This window comes from Saccostrea cucullata, unplaced genomic scaffold (genome assembly GCF_032062105.1).
Source record: "Saccostrea cucullata isolate Sc308-1 unplaced genomic scaffold, CSIRO_AGI_Scuc_v1 ctg1329, whole genome shotgun sequence".
Lineage (NCBI taxonomy): Eukaryota > Metazoa > Mollusca > Bivalvia > Ostreida > Ostreidae > Saccostrea > Saccostrea cuccullata.
The window spans coordinates 15,860-38,760 of record NW_026925650.1 but is presented as its reverse complement, the minus strand read 5'-3'; the positions used below and the strand labels follow the sequence as shown (position 1 = coordinate 38,760).

At 35.0% G+C, this 22,901-nt stretch overlaps 2 protein-coding genes and 1 pseudogene across 2 annotated transcripts; all 3 read left to right on the top strand.

Moving 5' to 3' along the window:
- Nucleotides 1-825: 825 nt before the first annotated feature.
- LOC134269471 (lim and transglutaminase domain protein ltd-1-like) lies at nucleotides 826-4,881 on the top strand. The gene is made up of 9 exons (XM_062751672.1): nucleotides 826-1,021; nucleotides 1,481-1,594; nucleotides 1,813-2,054; nucleotides 2,168-2,370; nucleotides 2,547-3,439; nucleotides 3,527-3,692; nucleotides 3,847-4,127; nucleotides 4,231-4,416; nucleotides 4,540-4,881. Exons 1-9 carry the CDS (start codon nucleotides 887-889, stop codon nucleotides 4,591-4,593), a joined length of 2,274 nt encoding a protein of 757 aa, XP_062607656.1. The 5' UTR covers nucleotides 826-886; the 3' UTR covers nucleotides 4,594-4,881.
- Nucleotides 4,882-14,679: 9,798 nt separating this feature from the next.
- Nucleotides 14,680-19,369, top strand: LOC134269482 (uncharacterized; annotated as a pseudogene).
- Nucleotides 19,370-19,870: 501 nt separating this feature from the next.
- Nucleotides 19,871-21,033, top strand: LOC134269480 (cilia- and flagella-associated protein 251-like). Its single transcript, XM_062751680.1, has 2 exons — nucleotides 19,871-20,368; nucleotides 20,848-21,033. The coding sequence occupies exons 1-2, from the start codon at nucleotides 19,871-19,873 to the stop codon at nucleotides 21,031-21,033; spliced, it is 684 nt and encodes a 227-aa protein (XP_062607664.1).
- The last annotated feature ends 1,868 nt before the right edge of the window (nucleotides 21,034-22,901 follow it).

The following is a 22,901-nucleotide window of genomic DNA, read 5'->3' as shown; positions in this document are numbered from 1 at the left end:
TTGAATCGTAAAATAAAAAAAAAAAGTGTTTATATTCAAATTGCTAAATGCTTTGAAAATAGTGGGCAAGGTTTCTTGGAATTGTTAAATTAAGAAAAATTCGACCTTACTCTTGTGGTATTATAATGTATTTCAAATGACGCAAAGAAGTAAGTAAAGAAAAATTAAACATGATATGGTTTGGTGAGTTCATAATCTTACCTTTAATCATATTTCCAATACACGATTGATTAGGTGATGATATATTGAACTCATTACGCGATCTATAAATGTGTATTTAAAATCCAATGACAGTACATTGAGGGGGAGAAATGAAGAGGCAGGCAATTAAACATAGCACTGAATACCCAAGGAATGCACGCTTAAATACACGTCTTGAGTCATGAATATTTATTTAATAATAGTCCTTTTTCTCCTTGATAATCATTCGGTTCTTGTACTCTGTGATTCAAACAAATATTACGTCAATAGATGGTTGGATACCGTGCCTTCTCCTGTAGTAAACATCACAGGCCAGGTGAGATTTTTTTTCACTCGTCAAAATTTATCTTTGATATTGTAATTTTTTCGAAGCTTTAATTAAAAAAGATTTTTTAGTGTCTACATGGAGCCCTCTCGATATTTAAACCAATTCTTCTTTAAGTAAACAATTTTTTCTCTACAAGAGGGTAGGCGGTGAAAGGGAGACATCCGATTGTTCCATCCAGTACAAGCAATTTTTTTTTAATTTCAAGTTTGACAACTCTCTTTTTTAAAGTGTATTGGAGGTCCGTGTTTGCCCTTCTCCAATTTTGAATTGTTCAGTGGACTTTTGAGCTTGAATGCTGTTCGTTATCTCCATGTATTTTATTCTATGAAGAACTCAGAATACTAAGGATACAGTCACATGGGTTGTGGAGGATCAACATCTACAAAAACTAACGATGGAAGGGAGAGTCACGAGAAGCCAAAAGGAAAGGGGGTCGACAGCAAACCCAAGGAAAAGGAGGAGGATTATCTGAGAGAACCAGAGAACGACTCGGTAAATACCTTTATTAGAAACTTGCATGTATTTGTAAAAGCATAGCAACTGAGTGACAACAATGATATAATAAATGTAATATTCGTAGACTAAATTGTTGATGTTTCAGTCATATTTTGGGGGTTATTCATATAGGAGGAGTACATGCACATAAAAGGACTATGGATTCAAAGAAGTATTTTTTTTTTTCGAATGTCATTGAGATTGCTATACTCGTGTTTATTTTTCTCTCTCAATTTTTAATGCAAAATGCGGCAAATCGTGCAAAACATAGTTGGAAGCCTCAATGATGAAGTTTTCTTAACACGTAATGCAGAGGGTGAAGTTTCTAAAATCAAACAAATAAAATTTAACTCTAATCAGAGATGTAGAACATTTTTGTGGAAAACGTTTTCATTAACTCAATATGTATTCCCTCATCTCATCTCGCTTTTTATCTACGTTTTGTACACATTACAGGTAGATTTAGAGGACATTATAGTAGGCTACCCTCCACCAAAACCAAGTTCCAACAGAAAGGAGCATATATTTACAGAACTAGATAAAAATACTGCGGATTCAAGGGCAAATCAGGTAGTTTTAATCTTTAAACAATAAAATTATTAAAAAAATTTATTTAATAAACTAAACAAACAAATAACACCGCCCCACTCTTCATCGAAGCCAATAGATAAAAGGTTGGTTTTACATGTTCTTGTTCTGTATGGGAAACACGGATGTTTAATTCGTTTTCCAAAAATACTTTAAGTGTTATTTGTACAGGGGTGTGTATGACAAATCTTATTGTTTAGATAAAGGTAGAGGATTATCAGACCCTTGAGGACATAGCACGTGCTCTGACGGAAGGATTAAAAAATGACGTGCAAAAAGTGCGGGCAATCTTCACCTGGATTGGTTCACAGGGGTCAAGGGGGGACAAATCTAGTCAAAAGGACAAAAGTCAAAGTCAAGATGCCACTTCACCCCAGACCATTGTACAACAAGTTATACAAAGAAAGCTTTCGTTCAATTTCTTATTCATCAGCCTTTGTAGGTGAGTTGTGAGAGAACACAAGGATATGAAACTTGTAATACAGCTTAGAGGTACAAAATGTAATGCTTGTATGTAATTGTGATAATTTGATCTGTTAACCTTCAATATCTTAGGGCTGCAAAAATCCCCTGCGTACTTATTCGGGGACTTGGGAAGAGTATATCCTATGAGGTTGGTGACAAAGATGTTGACAGTCTTAACAACTCATGGACAGCAGTGCACGTAGCCGGAGGGTGGCGCTTCGTGTTTCCGCTTTGGGCTTTCTCAGCAGTGGTTGGTCACTCTAAGGGAACATGGACGCTAGTAGAAACACAAGGTATAAAACTGATTTTAAAATGTCTGAATGTGATTATTTATATATCACACTGAATTTTCATAAAACTAATTTTATTTTTTATCGGTAGTGATTTGAAAGAAATCTTTCTTTTAGAAATAATCAGTTAAATGTATTCTTAAAATATCCACAATATTGATATTGACTGAATGATTTAGGAAAAGGGGCAAGAGAAAAAGAAGAAAAATCATCAGGTCAAACAATCAGCCATATAAACGACTATTTCTTCCTAACGGAGGCAGACGAGTTCATCTATACATGTTATCCCAATGACTCAAAGTGGCAACTTCTTACCCGCCCATTCACTAAACAGGACTTCATAGAAATTGCATATTGTAGACAAGGTTATTTTCAGAATCACTATAAAATTACAACCCCGACTAAATGTATCTATTCCTCGGTTGGCGGTGTATGCGATATCGGGATAAAGAAATTAGTCAAGGAGGAATGTTCTTACGCTTATAAGCTGTTCTTTAACCATGAAGAATCGAAGACAACTCTTTCTTCCGAAATTCAGCTAGAAAGATACGTAGCCATATTCAATGAAGGGCCTGCTATGAGATTTCGTGTTCGCTTTCCCAGTGAAGGCATATATAAGATGCAAATCTTTGGTGACGGCTCCCGCTTATGTGAATTCAGACTTGAATGTAACGAGGATGTGAACGATGTGAAACCTTTCCCTTGTAATCCAGAGTCTGGATTTGGTCCCAACTCTCTTACAGAAGAAGCTGGTCTCAAAGCACAGTCTCATAAAACTGGCTTCATCAATATAAAACAGACGAAAAATGTCAATATGAAATTCAATATTACAAAGAATGTGCTAGTCCAAACAATCTTGATACACAATAATATGGAACAAGAAACGCTGAATAAACATGTCAACCATAAGATAAAAGGTCAAGAGTTGGACATTAATGTGAATTTGCCCGAAAAAGGAGAATATGCTCTCCAGATTAACACAAAGGATAAAGATTCAGATGGTCCATTCAAGAATGTCTGTAATTACCTTTTGACGTCGGAAAACATGAATAAAAAAAGGAAGCCCTACGAGGTGCGTGTTTCTATAATCATTTTGATTATAGTTTGAGGAATGTTGTATCATTATTTTAAAGCCATTATTATTTTTTTTTTTATATAGAATGCGATTGAAAAAAGAACAAGAAAAGCATTACAAGATAACACCTCTTCCAATGATATAAAGGCTCTCAAAAAAGCTCTTGATGACTTCGATAAGATTGATATGGAAGACAAAGGAGATCGCCAAAAGGCAGAGGAGAGATTGACATATTTGAGCTTGCGTAAAGGTATACAACAAACAAATTTACAGCTTTAGTTAATATGGGGTACTGTAAGATTGTAGTGCCAGCATAAAAAATTCAACAAGTCTATAACAATTTGGAAATATCTTTAAATTTAAAAGTAAAAGGGTGTATGTGCATGACTTCTTTTTCTCTCCAGAACTAAAAGATGCAATTGCAAGGAGGCATGGAGATAAACTAGAAGAAGCAATAGAAAATGCTAAGTCGTCCCAGTACGAGTCCGATCTTCAGAAACTGATTAAAGAAGCAGAGGATTTGTTATCACAGCTTCGTAGGCTGAAGAGATTTGCTCACGAGGTTCTGAAAATGCAACAGCCAACTATATCTGAAATTCACAACTATAAACACCCAAAACCTATGGCTTATGACGTCATGAAAGCTACGTACATCCTTCTCGGAGAAGAGGAAAAGCGTGTCGAGGTGAATAAAATTGTCATTAATACACATTTTATTTACTCAGATCCTACCCATGTAGGTGTATTACATATAGTTTATCGTAAGTAAAACATGTATTGTTTATTAGGAGTGGGAACAGATACAGGCGTTGATGCGTAAGACCGGTAAAGAAGGACTGCTAAGGCGGGTTCGACTGTTCGACACTGTGAACGTGACGGAGAACATGGTAAATCACTCCTCTCAGATTCTCAGACCGTATGACGAGGAGAGGATACAAGCTTCCAGCGCAGGCCTCGGAACGTTCTACAAATGGGTAACGAAGATTCTTTCGCATGCTTTCTGTTAATCGATTGCGAATGATCACGTTTACCAGTTTTGGCAATTAATTAAAAATATATATATAATATGCACTCTTTTTATTTTTCAATGATTTCAGGTTACGGATGTTATTGAAGAAATAAGAAAATCCGAGAATTCTCCGAGAGATTGAGAGGTCCAGGAAACCAAAGCAAAAATATAGTCATTAGCAAAGTCATTTACACTGTACACTACATTGTGCTAAAAGTGTATAGAAAAACACTACGCAAGACATCGTTATACTTTAATCTTGAATAGTATGCAATGCACGTCTAATTACCCAACTATTAGGATTAAATGAAAATGTAAGAGCAGATAGTTTACTGAAAGTTATTCCATATTACCTTTAATATATATAGAATGCTCATGACTCTTAGTCTACAAGGAATGTTACTACGTAATCAAGTGAATTTTGTTGTTTTATTAGAGATTTAATATTTTCATCTACTCAGTATTCTGTATGTGTTTTCAGTTTTCCTTATCTGTTCAAACCGATCTATTGACCGGTCAATAGACAGCGCGTTCTATTGACCGGTCAATAGACTGCGCGTTCTATTGACCGGTAACGTATTTCGGAAAAAAAAGATCCAGGTTTCGAATTTAGTTGTTTGTAACACTGCACAGACATGGTAAACAATCATCTTATTCGATCTTTCGACATTGGTTTTAAAAATAGCGTGATTTCAATGGTCGGATATTTTATTTAATGAGAGTTACTTTTAATTAATACACTATGGGATGTGGAGGCTGGTCCTTCGGGTGAGACCTATCAACCGAGGTCCCGTGTAGCAGTAGGTGCTCTGCTGGCACGAAAAAGGTCCCCCTCCACCGGGAAGTGTTGGCATCTCCATAAGAGTGAAAAATTGTCGAAAGGAATGTAAACAATAGTCTGTACAATCAATCTTTAATTAATAGTACAGATGCACCATATCTAGGTAAAAATTAACAATATGGTACGGGAACCTTATTTACTGAATATATACAATCGTGAACACTTAATACGGAAAATAAAATTAGGTAATAAAACAATTATTTAATGCCTGAGCAGTCAATAGACCATTATATTTTTCCCGAGGTGCAGGAAACAGCTCAGTGTGTTCTATTGCTCCTCAGGCATTAAATAATTGTATACTAACTCCTCCTTTGCACCTGAATCCACATTTTTGTTTTGAGATATGCTTTTAAATTTATGCATTAATGGTTCACATTTTGTATGATTAACAGGATTAACAGATGGCTGTTCATTATCAACATTTAGTTTTGTTGAGAGTATTATTATGAGGATATTAATAATTAAAAGGTTTTCAATTATTTTTTTGTGTGTTCTTTTGGGGTTCTTTTGTCTCATCATACAAATGCCTTCTGAAAGACTAAAAAGTGAAGATTTTTAAAAGTGTTTCAGAATGTATTAGTTTTGTGGTTTTCATCATTCAGAAAAGTATTGCATACTTGAACCACTTATCAAAATCAAGATACATGTAGGTTTGATAGAATCCTGAGGATTTGTATATTTATATATCCTGCAACTACCCCTTGAATTGACCTAATAAAGGTAACCTAATAAACCAAAGCTTTATCCAGTCACTGCCCTAATAAGGCCTCGTGCGTTTATTCCAACGTTCTAAAAGCATTGTGACGTCATGTATATTGCAATGTTTACGCCATGGCATCATAGTTTCCACTGCAGAGATGTGTGCCTAAATCTGTTGAAAATAGCTAGTTTTGGACGTTCAAATGTAAAGAATATGTTGCAGGATAAACAAAATACACGATAACTGTCTTGAAATATAAGCGATATTTGTGCTCGGGTTGAAAACGTAAGAAGGCAAGCCTCGCCCTCTTTCACTTTTTATTACCCTCGCCCAAATATCGCTTATATTTCAAGACAGCAACCATGTATTTTATATATACTATGTCTAATAAAATTAATTGGTGCATATCAAACCTAAGAAAAATACACTATAAGTCTCTAACAGATTTTGTATTTATTTCTTTAATAATATTACTTTATTATTCGAAAATAAATGTTTAAAAAACAAAGCAGTAAGATTATTTATAAAATGCACATTTCATTTTACATAATATTTATGTTAGCCGAAACAAGGAGAATCACAAAAACTAAATAAAGCAAGTCGAGTGGTTAGGGCATTTGCTCTAGAGGAAAATTCTGAGTTGCAACGTAAGGAGTTCATCCTTTCATCGCGGGTTCAAAGTTCTACATGTACATGCATATGTCGCAGTAGGTGCTGACATTAAAAAGATTCTCTCTCTCTCTCTCTCTCTCTCTCTCTCTCTCTCACTGCTAAAAGGCCGTATGTGCTGAATAAAGCTATATGATGTGCAGTTATCCACTTATGAATGATGGTGTCTCAGTATGTTTGAAAAATTCTTGATTCTGGAAAGGGACGTTAAACCAAAAAATTAAAAAAACAAAAGCAATATAAGACCCCTCAGAAAGACGTCGTTTCCATTATTACTGTCATCAGTGAATGTGAATAAATTTAACTGAGTGATTGATTGTATTTTGTTTTACGTCCCTCTCGAGGGAAAATTATTTTTTTCCTACATTGTTTTGTTTACAATTAAAAAATCAAGTAATCAATACAATATATGAAATATGTTGAGATAAGGTACAGTATTCAAGATCTAAGTAATGTCCCTAAAATGTTACGTATAACATTTGTTTTGGTATTGTATTCCGGAATTCATGGGTATTCTCTGTATTAAGGATCGCGGGGGTTGAGCTCATTGATCACAGTACCTCTAGTTTCTTTTAGGATGATTTAGAGGACATTATAGCTGGTTACCCTCCACCAAAGCCGAGTCCCAAGAAGAAAAAATATATCTTCACAGAACAAGATAAAAATTCTGCAGATGATAAAGCCAAACAGGTAACATAGTTCATGTACGTATTACACATAAATAATCTGACTGATGGACTAGAGAACGACGTGCAGAAGTTTAAAACTAGAGGTACTGTGAGCAATGAGCTCACTAAATGATACCCCCGCCTCCCATTATGTCCATGTTTTGCTATTAATTGTTGTACGGTAACGTGTCAAGAGGAATAACTCGTTGGTATCTAATGTTATTAAGAAGCCGCCATATCTAACGCCATAGATAAGAATATAATGACAATGTCCATGTTTTGCTATGGGAAACCTAAAATACGTGTCGGATCAAAAAGTGAAATAGGAGGTGCACAATGGCAGTATGTAAAACAGATTCTGTGAAAGTTTCATTAAATTTCAGTCAGTGGAAATTGAGGAGTTGCGGTTTAGAGATAGGTATCCCAAAGCGTAACAGACGGACGGGTAAGGTATATCAATAATAATTAAGGTATTCTTTAAATTGAAGAACGCTTAATTATGTATCGGTCTGCATATTGGTATTCATAGATAAAAACTAGATGCTGTCATGAGACAGTAATACCCGCACTAAGGTGTTTGCCTCTAAATGCACACTTCTTCATATTGGGCTTTACCAAGGAAAAAGTCAATATAATTCAATAATTTACATAATACATGTATTCTTCAAATTGAGCATAATATGCTCAGGTGACCATGTAGCGTTATGGTTTTATATATTTGTCTTTGACCATAACGCTACAGATCCCCATATGCAAAAAATGTGCAATTTACGGCGCAATATTTTTTGTGCACTTTTGGGCAGAATTTCTCCACTATCTAGCATTGGTCAATCAACTACCTTTCATTCCCTAATTTTAGACACATTCTGTAGTCAAAATGTATATTTTGTCCACCTCTCAGCCATTTATTGTCATCTCTACAGGCAATAAACTCGCTTGATGTGAATTTTCCGCAATCTAACAAATAATTTCAATCAAGCGAGTTGATCACGTGTAGAGACGACTATAAAAGGATTGGAGATGGATAAAATATACAGATTAGGGGGGGGGGGGGGGGTATTAATTTTTGGCACATCAGGCGCGGATCCAGGATTTGAAGTTAGTGGGGGCGCCAAAAATAGGCAAGGGGACTGGGGGCCGCCTTGAGGCCCCCAGTGGGTCCAGGGCAAAGCCCTGGTGGGGGCCCAGGGGGCGAAGCCCCGGAAGCTCCTGGATTCTAGAGATTTTGTAGGGTTAAAATGAGGTCTACCAAGTAAACATATATACAATTTTTAGACGAAACTGTGATTTACGTTAACTTTGACGATTTTAGGGGGGGGGGGCGCGCCGGGTGCGCCCCCCCCCCCCCTTAAATCCTCCGCCACTGCACATAATTGGAACTTTTGAAATCTATTTTCTCATATAGCAGCTGTATAGATTAACAACAAATAATATAATTCAAATTAGTGTAAAGCGTTTTTGATGAATTTTTCAAAATGTGAAAATTTTATTTATATTAAAAGCTGCCATATATACACAATCAATTTAGTCAACCCCCACCCCTCTTCCATCAACACACACACACACAAACACACCTTATTTGCCTGTTTTTGGAAATAGGCCTAGATGGCAAAGTTAAAATAAAACATCTTTTGTAAATGATAATTTTCAATTTGTTCTTGCACTATACATGTATCTGAACACCTGCATCACATTGGGCTTGCGTCACGTACCCAACTTAAGTACTAGTTTTACCAATGGCATTATCATTTTAGATTTCACTGCACGTGCAGTAGGCTACTAGTGTGCATCATTGCATATATGTCAGAAGGAATTATTTCATTTTGTGTTTTAACTGGATTATTTTTCATGAAGATGACAGTGCCTAAACAATGACAATCGGTAAGTACAAGTTTTGGTATAGATTTGGGTAAAATAGTATGAAATGCAAACGGTTAGGTTCAAGTTTAAAGGATCAAAGGTCATCCAATGCTACAATAGACGAATTTCACATTCTGAAGAGTTATCCCCCGTTATCAACGTTACATTCAGTTATGTACAAGATCCAGAATTTTTTTTTTCTGGGAGGGAGGGAGGGGGGGGGGTTCAGACCAGAATTTCCTGAAAAGCAAAAAAAAAAAAAAAAAAAAGAAGTTATGGTTGGGTCTGTTTTCTAGGGTTGAGGGACACTTATGGCATCCAAAGTCATTTTTATTTCCTCCAGTTTATATTTTAGTCCTGCAAATTCCGGGGGGTGGGGGGTGGGGTGTTGAGTGGGCGATCTCCCAATCCACTTCCCTGTCCCTGTAATGACAAATGATCATGTGACTCCTAAATAGTAGGAACCTTTTTCCATTTGACTATATATAATTTTGTTTCTTGTGTTATTATATTATGTAAATTTAATGGTATAAATGTTATGGACCCCTAGAGGTCATCCCCACTGTCCTAATGAGCTGAAATGTTCACAATATGACTGCATTAAATTAAATAAAAGTGCATCAATGATAAGATTACTTGACATTTTATTCATGAATTTGTGTTAACCTATCTTCCTAGAATTAGGAATGAAACTCATTCAGAGATGGACCACATTAAACAATTTGTATAAACATTTTTTTTAAATGTAAAAACAAGTAGTAGTTTGCATACATGAACAAACAGGGGTCTGGGAAGGGGTGAGGGGAAGGATTGAGTTAATATTTCTTTATGCCTTAATGGTTGAAAACTCCTAAAATGAATGTTGACCTCAAATCTAATTTGTCCTCATTATTTTTCAAGTGGTGCCGGTGTCTCCATATGATTGAAAAATTCCTGAGTGGGATGTTTAACAACAAACAAAGTGACATAAAAGCACAATATTGATTTGCGTTAAGAAATATGCAGGGGATTTTTCCCATCATAAATCTTCTCAAGAACAGCAAGGGCATTATTGTCCCCCATTTTGGGGAAAGGGAGGGGACATTAAATCTCATTTGTCTGTCAGTCTGTCCATCTTATTGACAGCTAGTATGTGCATCTGTCACAATAAATTTAACCTTGGTCATAACTTTCGAATAATAAGAGATAGTGCTTTCATATTTCACATGTACATTACCACAAAACTTTCTAAATATACTATGATTTTTTAACCCAAGTGAGACCTCGGCCTTTAAGTTTTACCTACTTTCCAAAAAATAACATTTTTAATTGATCATTTTGAAAGAGAAAAGAAAGGGCATTCAAATTATACATGTTTATTACATGTGAAAAGACTTTTCTAAATTTATCATGGCTTTTGACTCTGTGACCTTGACCAGAAGTTTAACCTACTTTTCAAAAATATTATATTGTATTTATAACTTTTGATTCAAAAGAGACTTTCATATTTGACATGTACATTACCTCAGGGTTCGAAATTAACTCATGTCCGTAAGTCCGAGACTAGTAAAAATTGTGTCAGACTAGCAGATTTTGTAAGGTACTAGTCCGTACGGACTAGTGCAAATCCAGATTTAAGTCTTGAATTGGTTCGTATTTTATTTCCGAGTCTCTTAGATGTTTGAAAAACCGCGATAAAGCGTTTTCTACATTGTGATCAATAGACAGATGAGATTTCTGAAAGTTGAAAATCCTCTTTCTTTCACCACATGCTTCCAACTGATGTGTGGACATATATTTTGTTTAATTAATTGATAAAATTTTAAGATTTGTGTTATTCTTTTTACATACTATAGGGCGGACTAGTGGAATAGTTTGCGGACTAGTGGAAGCTAGAAGTCACTAGTCCGTGCGGACTAGTGCTAAAAAAAGTTAATTTCGAACCCTGTTACCTGCAACAAAATGTTTCAGAGCATGCTATGATTTTTCCCCTTTGACCAAATTTTAAAAAATTGATATATGATAGGGGTGCATATTTGACACACAATCTGCCATAAATTATAGCGCCTGCTGCATCCCATTCACTAAAACATAGAAAGCAGAGAATCACAATTCCTTGAATTTGCTTGTATAATCTTGATAGATGGAAACATCCTCATATAATGTAGATTATGTATAGTTTTGTCATGTCAGTCCTCCACCCTTCCATCTGTCTTTCCATTGGGCTCAAAGAAACTTTCTAGATATTTTAATCAAAGTTCATAATATTATGTTGATGCATACTGATGTAAATATCCAACTGCAGCAATATTTTTGAGTTTGACCTTTCCTTTGACCTTCACTTAACTTTTCTTTAAATTAGTGTTTAGCTTTATTTTAAAGAAACCATTCAAGTTGTGTAATGAAACTTCACATGATGATACATACTGATGTAAGCTTTCCAATGCTTCACTCTTTTTTACCTTGACCTTTCTTATGACTTTGACCTCACTTTTCCAAAATTAATGTCTAGATCAGTTTTGAATAAACAATTCAAGATACATTTATCAAACTCCATATGCTGATACATACTGCTGAGAGCTATTAATACATCAACTTATTTTAACCTTGAATTTTCCTTTGACCTTGACCTCACTTTTTAAAATATGTGTTTATCTAAGTTTTAGATAAACCATTAATTATAGTTTTATCAAACTTCATATGCTAATATAAATTCATACTGATGTAAGCTTTTCAACTGCAACAACATTTTGGCCCCAACCTTTCCTTTGACCTCTCTTTTTTTAGAAAAAGTGTTAAGCTCAGTTTCATTAAATCATTCAAGATATTTTTATCAAACATAATATGCTGATATGTATTAGTGAAGCTACTCAACTGCATCAAAAACTTCACCTTGCACATTCCTGTGACCTTGACCTCCATCCTTTTTAATTTGTATTTCGCTTAGTTTTAAAGAAATGATTTAAGACATTTTTAAAACATCATTTTTCGACCCCCATTAGTCCCCACTGGGGCAAAATCTAAATTCCGAAACCCTGCTGTACATCTACATGACACTACCAACCATCTCCCAAAAGATGATTAGGCTACTGTGAAAAATGTATGAGGAGTTCAGGGAAGACGGGGCTTTTTGCATAAAAAACATCATTTTTCGACCCCCATTTGACCCCCCGAGGCAAAATCAAAATTCCAAAACCTTACTGCACATCTACTACATGACACCACCAACCATCTCCCAAAAGATGATTAGGCTACTGTGTAAAATGTAAGAGGAGTTCAGGGAAGACTGGCTTTTTGCATAAAAAACGTCATTTTTCGACCCCCATTTGACCCCCCGAGGCAAAATCAAAATTCCAAAACCTTACTGCACATCTACATGACACCACCAACCATCTCCCATAAGATGATTAGGCTACTGTGTAAAATTTATGAGGAGTTCAGGGAAGACGGGGCTTTTTGCATAAAAAACATCATTTTTCGACCCCCATTTGACCCCCTGGGGCAAATTAAAAATTCCAAAACCTTACTGCACATCTACATGACACCACCAACCATCTCCCAAAAGATGATTAGGCTACTGTGTAAAATGTATGAGGAGTTCAGGGAAGACGGGGATTTTTGCATAAAAAACGTCATTTTTCGACCCCCATTTGACCCCCCGGGGCAAAATCAAAATTCCAAAACCTTACTGCACATCTACATGACACCACCAACCATCTCCCAAAAGATGATTAGGCTACTGTGTAAAATGTAAGAGGAGTTCAGGGAAGACGGGGATTTTTGCATAAAAAACATCATTTTTCGACCCCCATTTGACCCCCCGGGGCAAAATCAAAATTCCAAAACCTTACTGCACATCTACATGACACCACCAACCATCTCCCAAAAGATGATTAGGCTACTGTGTAAAATGTAAGAGGAGTTCAGGGAAGACGGGGCTTTTTGCATAAAAAACATCATTTTTCGACCCCCATTTGACCCCCCGGGGCAAAATCAAAATTCCGAAACCTTACTGCACATCTACATGACACCACCAACCATCTCCCAAAAGATGATTAGGCTACTGTGTAAAATGTAAGAGGAGTTCAGGGAAGACGGGGCTTTTTGCATAAAAAACGTCATTTTTCGACCCCCATTTGACCCCCCGGGGCAAAATCAAAATTCCGAAACCTTACTGCACATCTACATGACACCACCAACCATCTCCCAAAAGATGATTAGGCTACTGTGTAAAATGTAAGAGGAGTTCAGGGAAGAAAAGTGTGACAGACGGACGGACGGACGGACGGACGGACGGACGGACATGAGTAACAACAATATACCCGAACTTTCTTTAGAAAGTGCGGGTATAATTAAACATAATATGAGGTAAGAATACCACACATATTCATTAGAATTACAACTGTAGTACATATGTGCATGTCTATTCATACATAGATATAAGTTTATATTTAATAGAGTTATTTCAGAAATAACGTCAATACACTTTTTCCTATACTCATTGAAAGATTTTAGTTTTTAACATAGACCTAGCTAGCGAAAACAATATTAGCATGCTTAATCTTAATGTTCGATAAACATCATCAGTTATTATAACCACCATAACAGAGTACAATAAACAAAACCTTCGTAAAAATAAATCTATTTTTTAATTGCAAAATTGTTCCATAAGATTAACCGATTATTTTTAAAACACCTGCAATATTTTTTGTTGATTGTATCAGAATGACATACCTGTTCTACAAGTCGGTTATCCTCCTCCAAAACCAGCCTCAAACCGGAAGTCGGACAAACCGGAGCCAAAAAGGTACTCAATGCTATAAAAAAATTAACAATGAAAGAAAAAATTTGGTTATTACATTTTTTCATTGATAATGCTATCCTAGAAGTATTCAGTTTGAAATTCAACATTGACTTCATATCAAGGTTTACTTTTAGATTAAGCCTGAAGATGCTAATACGTTTGAGGGTCTCGCAGAGTTGCTAACGAAAGGACGTTCAACAAGTACGCGCAATATTCTCCTGAGTCATCGGACAGTATGTTCAAGAAATAAAATTTCCTGAAAATGTGATGCCAAAAATCCCTTCTGCCATTATTAATGACTTTGCTAAGAGTGATGGTTATGAAGTCGGCCAAACAGAACTGAAATACCTCCGCAACATGTGGAGGCAGTTTACGTCAATGGCCAATGGCGCTTCGTATTTCCGTTATGGGCTTGTAAGGTAGTGGTTGGACATAGCACAGGAAAATGGACTCATGTGGAGGCATAAGGTGAATCTCTCTCTCTCTCTCTATGAAAGGCACTATTTTCCCCAAACATTTTGTTGTCATACACATACATGATTTCAATGTTTTGAACGTGACATATATGTTGCTGTATAAGTGTTTGGTTGCCTTATTTTTAAGCATACACTTTTCTTTTGAATCCTATTTCGTTACAAAGTTATAGTCTGTTTTACAAGTAAGTACTTTAGATGTTTCATTCCAATGGTAAAGGAGTTCGTAAGAAGATGCCAGCTTCCACAGGGGAAAGTGTCAGTACTCTAAATGACTATTACTTTCTCTCTGACGCAGAAGAGTTCGTATACCGGTGTTTCCCGGACAACCCAGAGTGGCAGCTACTGAGAAAACCTATCTCAAAAGATGAATAGTATAAGGCAAAGCTTGTAAGTAAACCCAAGTGCGTTCTCATTTCTGAAGACGGACTGTGTAACATTTGCTTAAAGAGTTCCATCATGGAAGAAATAATGATGACGTATGAATTATTCTATAATGACGAAGAGTTGAGCTCCCCGATTTTCTCGGATGTTCAGTTAGATACATACGTCGCTGTACTAAACCAGAGTGGTAAAGTGGCTTTCATCATTCGATGTCCTAGTCCTTGGGTTTATAAAATTGACGTTAAGGGGATTTTGAAAGGGGATGCAATGTCCTGGTTATGTTCATTCAAACTCATATGCAAAAATGCCAGGATGGACATTAAACCCTTTCCATGTAACCCGGATGTGGGGTTTGGTCCTTTCAAAACTGAACTCGCAGGACTGAAGGCCGAAACACACCATGAAAGTGTTATAAGCTTTCATCGCAAACGGGAAACGGAAATAAAGTTTATAATGACAGTATTTATTCACTGAAATCAAATGGGTTATTGATGGAGCATTAGTTCTAACTGTCTAAGGAGATTACATAATTGTATGTTTTATTTCTCTCTCTCTATGTGTCGGTTACAAATTCAATTAAACTTATCACGTATTTTCATGTACATGTATCATGACAGACTGTGTCAGAGAAAAAAGCGAGCTCGAGTGCTGAACTATCGGGGTCGCTTCGGTCAAAAGATCCGGTAGTTATCAAACGTGCTATAGACCAATTTGCCAAATTTGATCTCGACGATAAAGGGGAATTGAAGAAAGCCCAGGACAAGATTGAATATTTCAAGCTATCAAAAAGGTTTGTTGATTAAATATAGACTATAGTCACGGAATACTACTAAAACATTCGTTGCTTCCGCCCATTTTTCAATGCATGTTAAAAATATATGTTTTTTTATGTAGGTGCTTGTCTAAACCAATGCCATTTGTAAGTTTATCACCACTTGCAACATTACCATAAATAGTCTAAATCTTAAAGTAAAATAAGCAACAAAATGAACAAACAAAAGTAAGCTCTCGTTTCTTAAAAAGATACACGTATCTACTATACAAATTTCTGTCTATTGACAAATTTATGTCATAATTTAATTTAAAAGGAAAAAACTAATACACATATTTATATAATCTATACAACATATAAAACAAAAAAAAAAAAAACATATTTAGGCAACATAAAATTTTGAGATATAAGAATTTGTCTCTCAATATAATACTTTTTTATTAACAGGATTAAGAGACAGTGTTTACAGAAGGAATGTTGAAGCTCTGGAAGAAAACCTTCATCAGACAAAATCTTCAAAATTTTAACACAAACTACAGTTTCTCATCCAGAAAGCAGAAGATGTGTTGGCGGATCTACAGAAGACGAAGAGGTACGCCCACGAGATTCTGGAAATGAACCTGGTAACCGTTACAGAACTACTTAATTACCAGACTACGAAGCTTATAGTTCACGATGTGATGAAAGCCGTGTAAACACTACTAGGAGAACGTCAAGAAATGCTGGAGGTATCAATTGATTGTTTATTACAGGAAGGGTTGGTTGGTAGAGGAAGTTGAGTGTAATGAAAAAGGGAGTGTGTGGTAGGTAGAAAAGAGTTGAGTGTTATGAAACGGAAGTTGAGGAATCGATTATTGCGAAAAAGGGATTGGTTACATGGGCAGGGAGATTTGATTGTTATAAAAAAGGGGTGTGTGTGTGGGTGAATAAAGTAAATTATTATAAAATAGGGTGTGGATATAATGAATTGATTGTTATGAAACGGCACTGGGAAGGGAAATTTTATCTTTTGAATTAATAAAAGGGATGTTTCCGTACTTTTTACAACATCTTTAATAAAATATAATTGTCAAATCTATATACTACAGGACTGGAAAGATGTCCAGTATTTGATAAGGAGGACCGGAAAAGAATTTCTTATGAACCGGATAAAGAAATTTGACAAAGTCCACGTCGAAGAGAACACAGTCAATCTAGCTTCACAGTTTTTGAAGCCGTATGACAAGGATATGGCGCACGCGACCAGCGCCGGATGTGGAACATTTTACATTTGGGTACATATTCGAGCATTTAACTTATCTTTATAATACTTTAATGATTTATAGTAGGTCTACACTCGCACTACGTCATTTACGAATAGTAAAACCGGAACAACACTTATTCTTTCCGAGATGAATTGAACTATATTGGTTTGACTTTTACTCAGCGTTTTAAATATCCGGTATCGATTTTGCATGAAGTCGCTCGTGTCAACAAACGTACAAACATTGAGTGATTCTACAGTTTAAGGATAAATTAATTAAAAAGAGAAGACTTGGAACAATTTTCGGTTGACGGGTAAAAATTAGGTAATAAAACAATATTTCTGTGAATGATACATGTGTAATATGCCGCGCCGATAACACGGACTACGAACATGCTACATCAGTAAATGAAAGTCTGGGCGACTATATTGTTGGTGGCCAAGTTAAAGCTAATAGTGATAATTCGCAAGAAAAGTAATTACTACGATTTGACTTAGACAAATTTAATTAATTTTATCCATCACAAATTATAAATTCACCTTGAATAATAATTATTTCATAAGATGCATACCCCCTCCCCTCCCCCCTTCAAACAATGCAAAATTATCTTTAGGCTAGAATAATAATTATTATATGTTGATTCACGCACAGCATACTTACTTTCTGTAGCAAAAGCATTCAGTTTGTGAGAATCAGTCAACCACGCCCATTTTCATTGTCACAGACAAGTGGTGTTTTAATGTTTTAGAGTATTATATGATAAATTTTTGAGACAATAAGTATTGGGTGTGTATTATCATTGTTTTAAATATGTACAACCTTGTTAATACAAGTTTACTCTCAAACTTTAACAGAACTATAGAAAAAAACTGGCTTTTGGAAGACTGAAATTATGGGGGTCCCTTTAGCGTAGAGCTCATACCACGAAAAGTAATGCGTCAACATATAATTTTTTTTAGCTTATTCTTTTTCTTAAATGTTATTTAGTAAAAAGAATGCAAATTTTTGAAGATTGAGTCCATAATTTTTTTCTTAAATGACCGAGATTGACCTGTGAAACACATTTTCTCATATTTCATTTTGATACGTTAGCCTAGCAAAGTGCAAATAATTATAATAATTCATGTAAAACAATGATTATATATTTACCAACAGGTTTCTACTCTATTTTGTGTATTAAAGTTGAATATTTAGAGTTTAATTCATTTAAATACAACAAAATGTAGGATAGGTAAATTTCAGTATTTTACATTTCGGGGTATGTACTCCGATAGGCAATAGCGGAAAGTGAACATGTTGACATATAATTTTTCTTGTGTCTATCCATTGCTGGGATGTATATCTAACTTATAAAAGCAGAATTTTTAAGATTGAGCCCATTTAGCGCCCAGTGTAGAACTACCTTAAGTTATCTTTAATTCAATTTGAATGTTAACCAACAACTCCGATTTCTTTTTAATAATTCCCACTTGATAAATTCTTACATTAATTTTTAAATTTACAAGGCCAGCAACTTTACGACATCTGACCATAGAGATTCTCGACATCAGGCTCCGAGGAGTTGTACCAGAAATCATTCGAACATGAATACATCCGCTATTAAAGGCGTTCCAGAAATCATTCGAACATAATACATCCATTATCAGGCCCAAACATGTAGATGTTGATGAAGGCGTAGTGAGTGATCACTGACGGTCAGAACAGTTCATTGAACAGAATGCTGACCGTCAGACGAAAATCAAAATCAAGAATCAGTCGTGATTTGCTCAAATTAATAATTAACTACTTATAAGGTATTGAAATAGAAATGAAGAAATATAGATAATCAAAATGCAGAAGTATTTATATTTTTTAAAGTAAGAAATAAAGATAATTACATTTTTCTTTGGTCTATTTGATACACTCATTGGTCAAGAGAAATGTTTAAAAATGTTTTTAATGTTCACTCTTATGTAAAGCTGTGATATGAAATGACAAAGACAACTCTTCAATAAAAAAAATTCTGTACAAATCAGGTTTAATAGCCTTTCTTGGTGAATTTTTGCAAAGATAAACTGAAAACTATGAGAATCATTAAAATATATATTTACATTTGTATATTGAGTATATTTTTTAAATTGCATAATGCGTTAAAAATAATTGGGTGAAGTTTCCTTGAATTGTAAAATTAAGACTTTTTAAAAATATTTAAATTACCAATTGCAGTAAAAATAGTGGGCGAGTTTTCTTGGAATTGTAAAATTAAGAAATTGACCTTAGTCTGTGGAATAAAACAGTATTGCAATTGACGCAAAGTTGTAAGTAAAGAAAAGTGGCAACATGATATGGTTTGTTGAATTCATAATCTCATCTTTCATCATATTTTCAATACATGATTGATTAGGTGTTGATCTATTACACTCATTGCTCGATCTATGTGTATTTAAAATCTAATGACAGTACATTGAGGGGGAGAAATGAAGAGACAGAGGCAATTAAACACAACACTGAATACCCAGAAATGCACCCTCAATACACGTCTTGAGTCATGAATATTTATTTAATAATAGTCCTTTTTCCTCTTGGTCATCATTCGGTACTTGTACTCTGTGCTTCAAACAAATATTACGTATATGGATGGTTGGAAACCGTCCCTTCTCCTGAAGTAAACATCACAGGCCAGGTGAGATTTTTTTCTCTCGTCAAAATTTATCTTTGATATTGGAAGGTTTTTGAAACTATAGTTAAAAAAAAATTCAGTGTCTAGATGGAGTCTTCTCAATATTTAAACCAATTCTTCTGTAAGACAACATTTTTTTCTCCACAAGTGGGTGGGCGGTAAAAACAAGAAATCTGATTATTCCTTCCAATACAAGCAAAGTTTTTTTCTTTAAAATTTTACAACTCTTTTTTTAAGTGTATCGGAAATCCATGTTTGCCCTTCTCAAATGTTGTATTGTTTAATGGACTTCTGAGCTCGAATACTTTTTGCTATCTCTATTTATTTTATTCTGTGAAGAATTAAGTGTATTAAGGATACAGCCACATGGGTTGTGGAGGATCAACGTCGACACAAACCGACTATTACAGGGAAAGTCAAGAGTCAAGATCAACGTCCACAAAAACCGACGATGACAGGGAGAGTCAAGAGAAACAAAAAGGAACGGAAAGGGTCAACAGCAAACCCCAGGAAGAGGAGGAGGAGGATTATATCAGAGAACCAGAGACCGACCCGGTAAATTATGAAGGATCAACGTCGACAATAAACGACGATGACAGGGAGAGTCAAGAGAAACCAAAAGATACGGCAAGGGTCGACAGCAAACCCAAGGAAGAGGAAGAGGAGGTGAAGGAGGCGGATTCTTTCAGAGAACCAGAGACCGACCCGGTAAATTATGAAGGATCAACGTCGACAATAAACGACGATGACAGGGAGAGTCAAGAGAAACCAAAAGATACGGAAAGGATCGACAGCAAACCCAAGGAAGAGGAGGAGGAGGAGGAGAAGGAGGAGGATTTTCTCAGAGAACCAGAGACCGACCCGGTAAATTATCAGAAACTTGTTTGTTTGCATAGCAACTGAAGCTACACCTATTATATAATAATTATCGTGTTTTAGTAGTAGTTGATGTTTCGGTCAATTTTAAATATGGTTTATTAATAAGAGGAGTGCATGCACATGAAATTACCGGGAAGTATGGATAAAAGGGAGTACTATTTTATCGAATGTCATCGGGATTTTAATACTCAAGTGTTTATTTTTTTACTCGATTTTTAATGCAAGATCCGGCTTGAAAAGTGCAAAACGTATTCAGAAGCCTGAATAATGATCGTTTCCCAACACGTATTGTGCTAGTTAATGTTTCGTTAAACACCACTTTTAATTCACCTCCAAGGAAAACGACTTTTTTATCTTGTGGAATGTAGAATATTTTTGTGAACAATCCAGAAAACGTTTTCATTAACTCTATATTCTGTTCTTCCTCGTCTCGCCTTTCATTTACATTTCTGTACATTTTACAGGTAGATGATGACAGGGAGAATCAAGAGAAACCAGAAAGAGAGGAAAGGGTAATAAGAGGAGTGCATGACACTCGAAATTACCAAGAGAAACCAAAAGGAGAGGAAAGGGTCGACAGCAAACCTCAGGAAGAAGAGGAGGAGGAAGAGGATCTCAAAGAACCAGAGACCGACTGGGTAAATTATTAGAAACTTGTATATGTTTGCATAGCAACTTAATCTACATCAATTATTTAATTAATATCGTGTTTTTAGACCTAAAAGTTGATCTTTCAGTCACTTTTTGGGTTATTCAAAAGAAGAGTGTATGCATATGAAAGTACCGGGTGCTATGGATTCAAATTTTTTTATACCTGAGCCGAAGGCTCAAGCGTTTATTTTTTTACTCAATTTTGACCAAACTTATGCAAGATTTCGTTTGAAAAGTGCAAAACGTATTCAGAAGCCTGAAGAATTGGGGTAGTGCAAATTCTCAATTGTTCAAATCATTTCTTAGAAAGGGCGGGGCCACAATGGGGAATCAAACTTTTATATAGAAATATATAGGAAAAATCTTTAAAAATTTCTTCTCAAGAACCACTGAGCCAAAAAGTTGAAACTTAAAAAGTATATTTACAAAGTTTTACATCGAAATATATAGGAAAAATCTTTGAAAATCGTCTTCTCAAGAACCACTGAGCCAGAAAAGTTGAAACTTATGTAGAAGCACCCTGGGGTAGTGCAGATTCTCAATTGTTCAAATCATGACCCCCGGGGGATGGGTGGGGCCTCAATGGGGAATCAAAGTTTTACATCGAAATATATAGGAAAAAACTTTGAAAATCTGAACCAAGAAAAGCTGAAACTTATGAAAAGCATCCTGGGGTAATATTTTTAAAAAAATGACCCCCGGGGCTAGGGCGGGGCACAATGGGGAATCAAAGTTTTACATAGAAATATATAGGAAAAATCTTCTTCTCAAGAACCACTGGGCCAGAAAAGCTGAAACTTATGTGGAAGCACCCTGTGTTTCAGAAATTGTTTAAATCATGATCTTTCATGGGGAATCAAAGTTTTACATAGAAATATTAGGAAAAATCTTTGTAAATCTTTTCTCAAGAACACTGGGTCAGATTGAAACTTAGTGGAAGCACCTGGGGTAGGTAGAACTAAATTGTTCAAATCAGGATCCCCTTGGGTAGGGCGGGGCCACAATGGGGAATCCAACACAATTACTTTGTGAATGCATTACATTACGAAATCATTAAAATTACAATTACCATTTCTCATTTAGAAAAGTAATTAATTAAATTACAATTACTTTGTTAAAGTAATTAATTACATTACATATTACATTTTATAAGAGGAAAACACAAAACGTATCACCACATAATTTATACCTATAAATTAACTTTCAACTGTAAATATTTTTGGATTTTGGATTCAGTATTATGGTCAGACGTTTACCAATGGAAAGCGGATCAGTTTCAATGTTGTAGATTTGTTCAATATCTGATGTTAGCTTCTCTGTTGTTTTTGTTTTTTAAATAAATGATTTATTGAAAATTTCTTCTAGATGTTTTATGTAAACTAATATCTAATTAACAGATAATGCTATAAATGTATAAGGAGTATTAAAAACTTAATGAATAAATAAGCACACTTCTAATTAGCTTAACAGGTATAATCATTAAATTAAACACAACCAAAGGTGAACAAGTACTTGGATGTGGGTTCAAAAATGATGGTCAATATTTCAGTTCATCTATTATTTAATAAATATTTGTATCTTAATTTAACTGTAAGTTTTTTTTAACCAAATAGTTGATTTTACAATTATCTTAATTGTCACTTTTATTAAAAGAATTATTTTGTTTGTTATTACCATTTAACATGTTAATAATATAGTATGGGATTTGTAAGACTCTAACATTATTAATTAAAAAATAACCTCTCAGTGATATTTATTTGTTTCAGATTCAAAAATGTAATTTTTTATCGAATGGTCATTAATGGATTTATTTTTTAATTGTTTATTTTTTTTACACAATTTTTAATGAATGCATTGCAAGATATTA

Bases quoted from the DNA above. Each gene is read 5' to 3' on its own strand.
- LOC134269471 (XM_062751672.1), top strand. From the start codon at position 887: ATGGGTTGTGGAGGATCAACATCTACAAAAACTAACGATGGAAGGGAG. The intron at 1,595-1,812 runs GTAGTTTTAATC...CTTATTGTTTAG, and splicing joins CGGATTCAAGGGCAAATCAG to ATAAAGGTAGAGGATTATCA. The intron at 2,371-2,546 runs GTATAAAACTGA...TGAATGATTTAG, and splicing joins GACGCTAGTAGAAACACAAG to GAAAAGGGGCAAGAGAAAAA.
- LOC134269480 (XM_062751680.1), top strand. From the start codon at position 19,871: ATGGGTTGTGGAGGATCAACGTCGACACAAACCGACTATTACAGGGAA. The intron at 20,369-20,847 runs GTAAATTATCAG...TACATTTTACAG, and splicing joins GAGAACCAGAGACCGACCCG to GTAGATGATGACAGGGAGAA.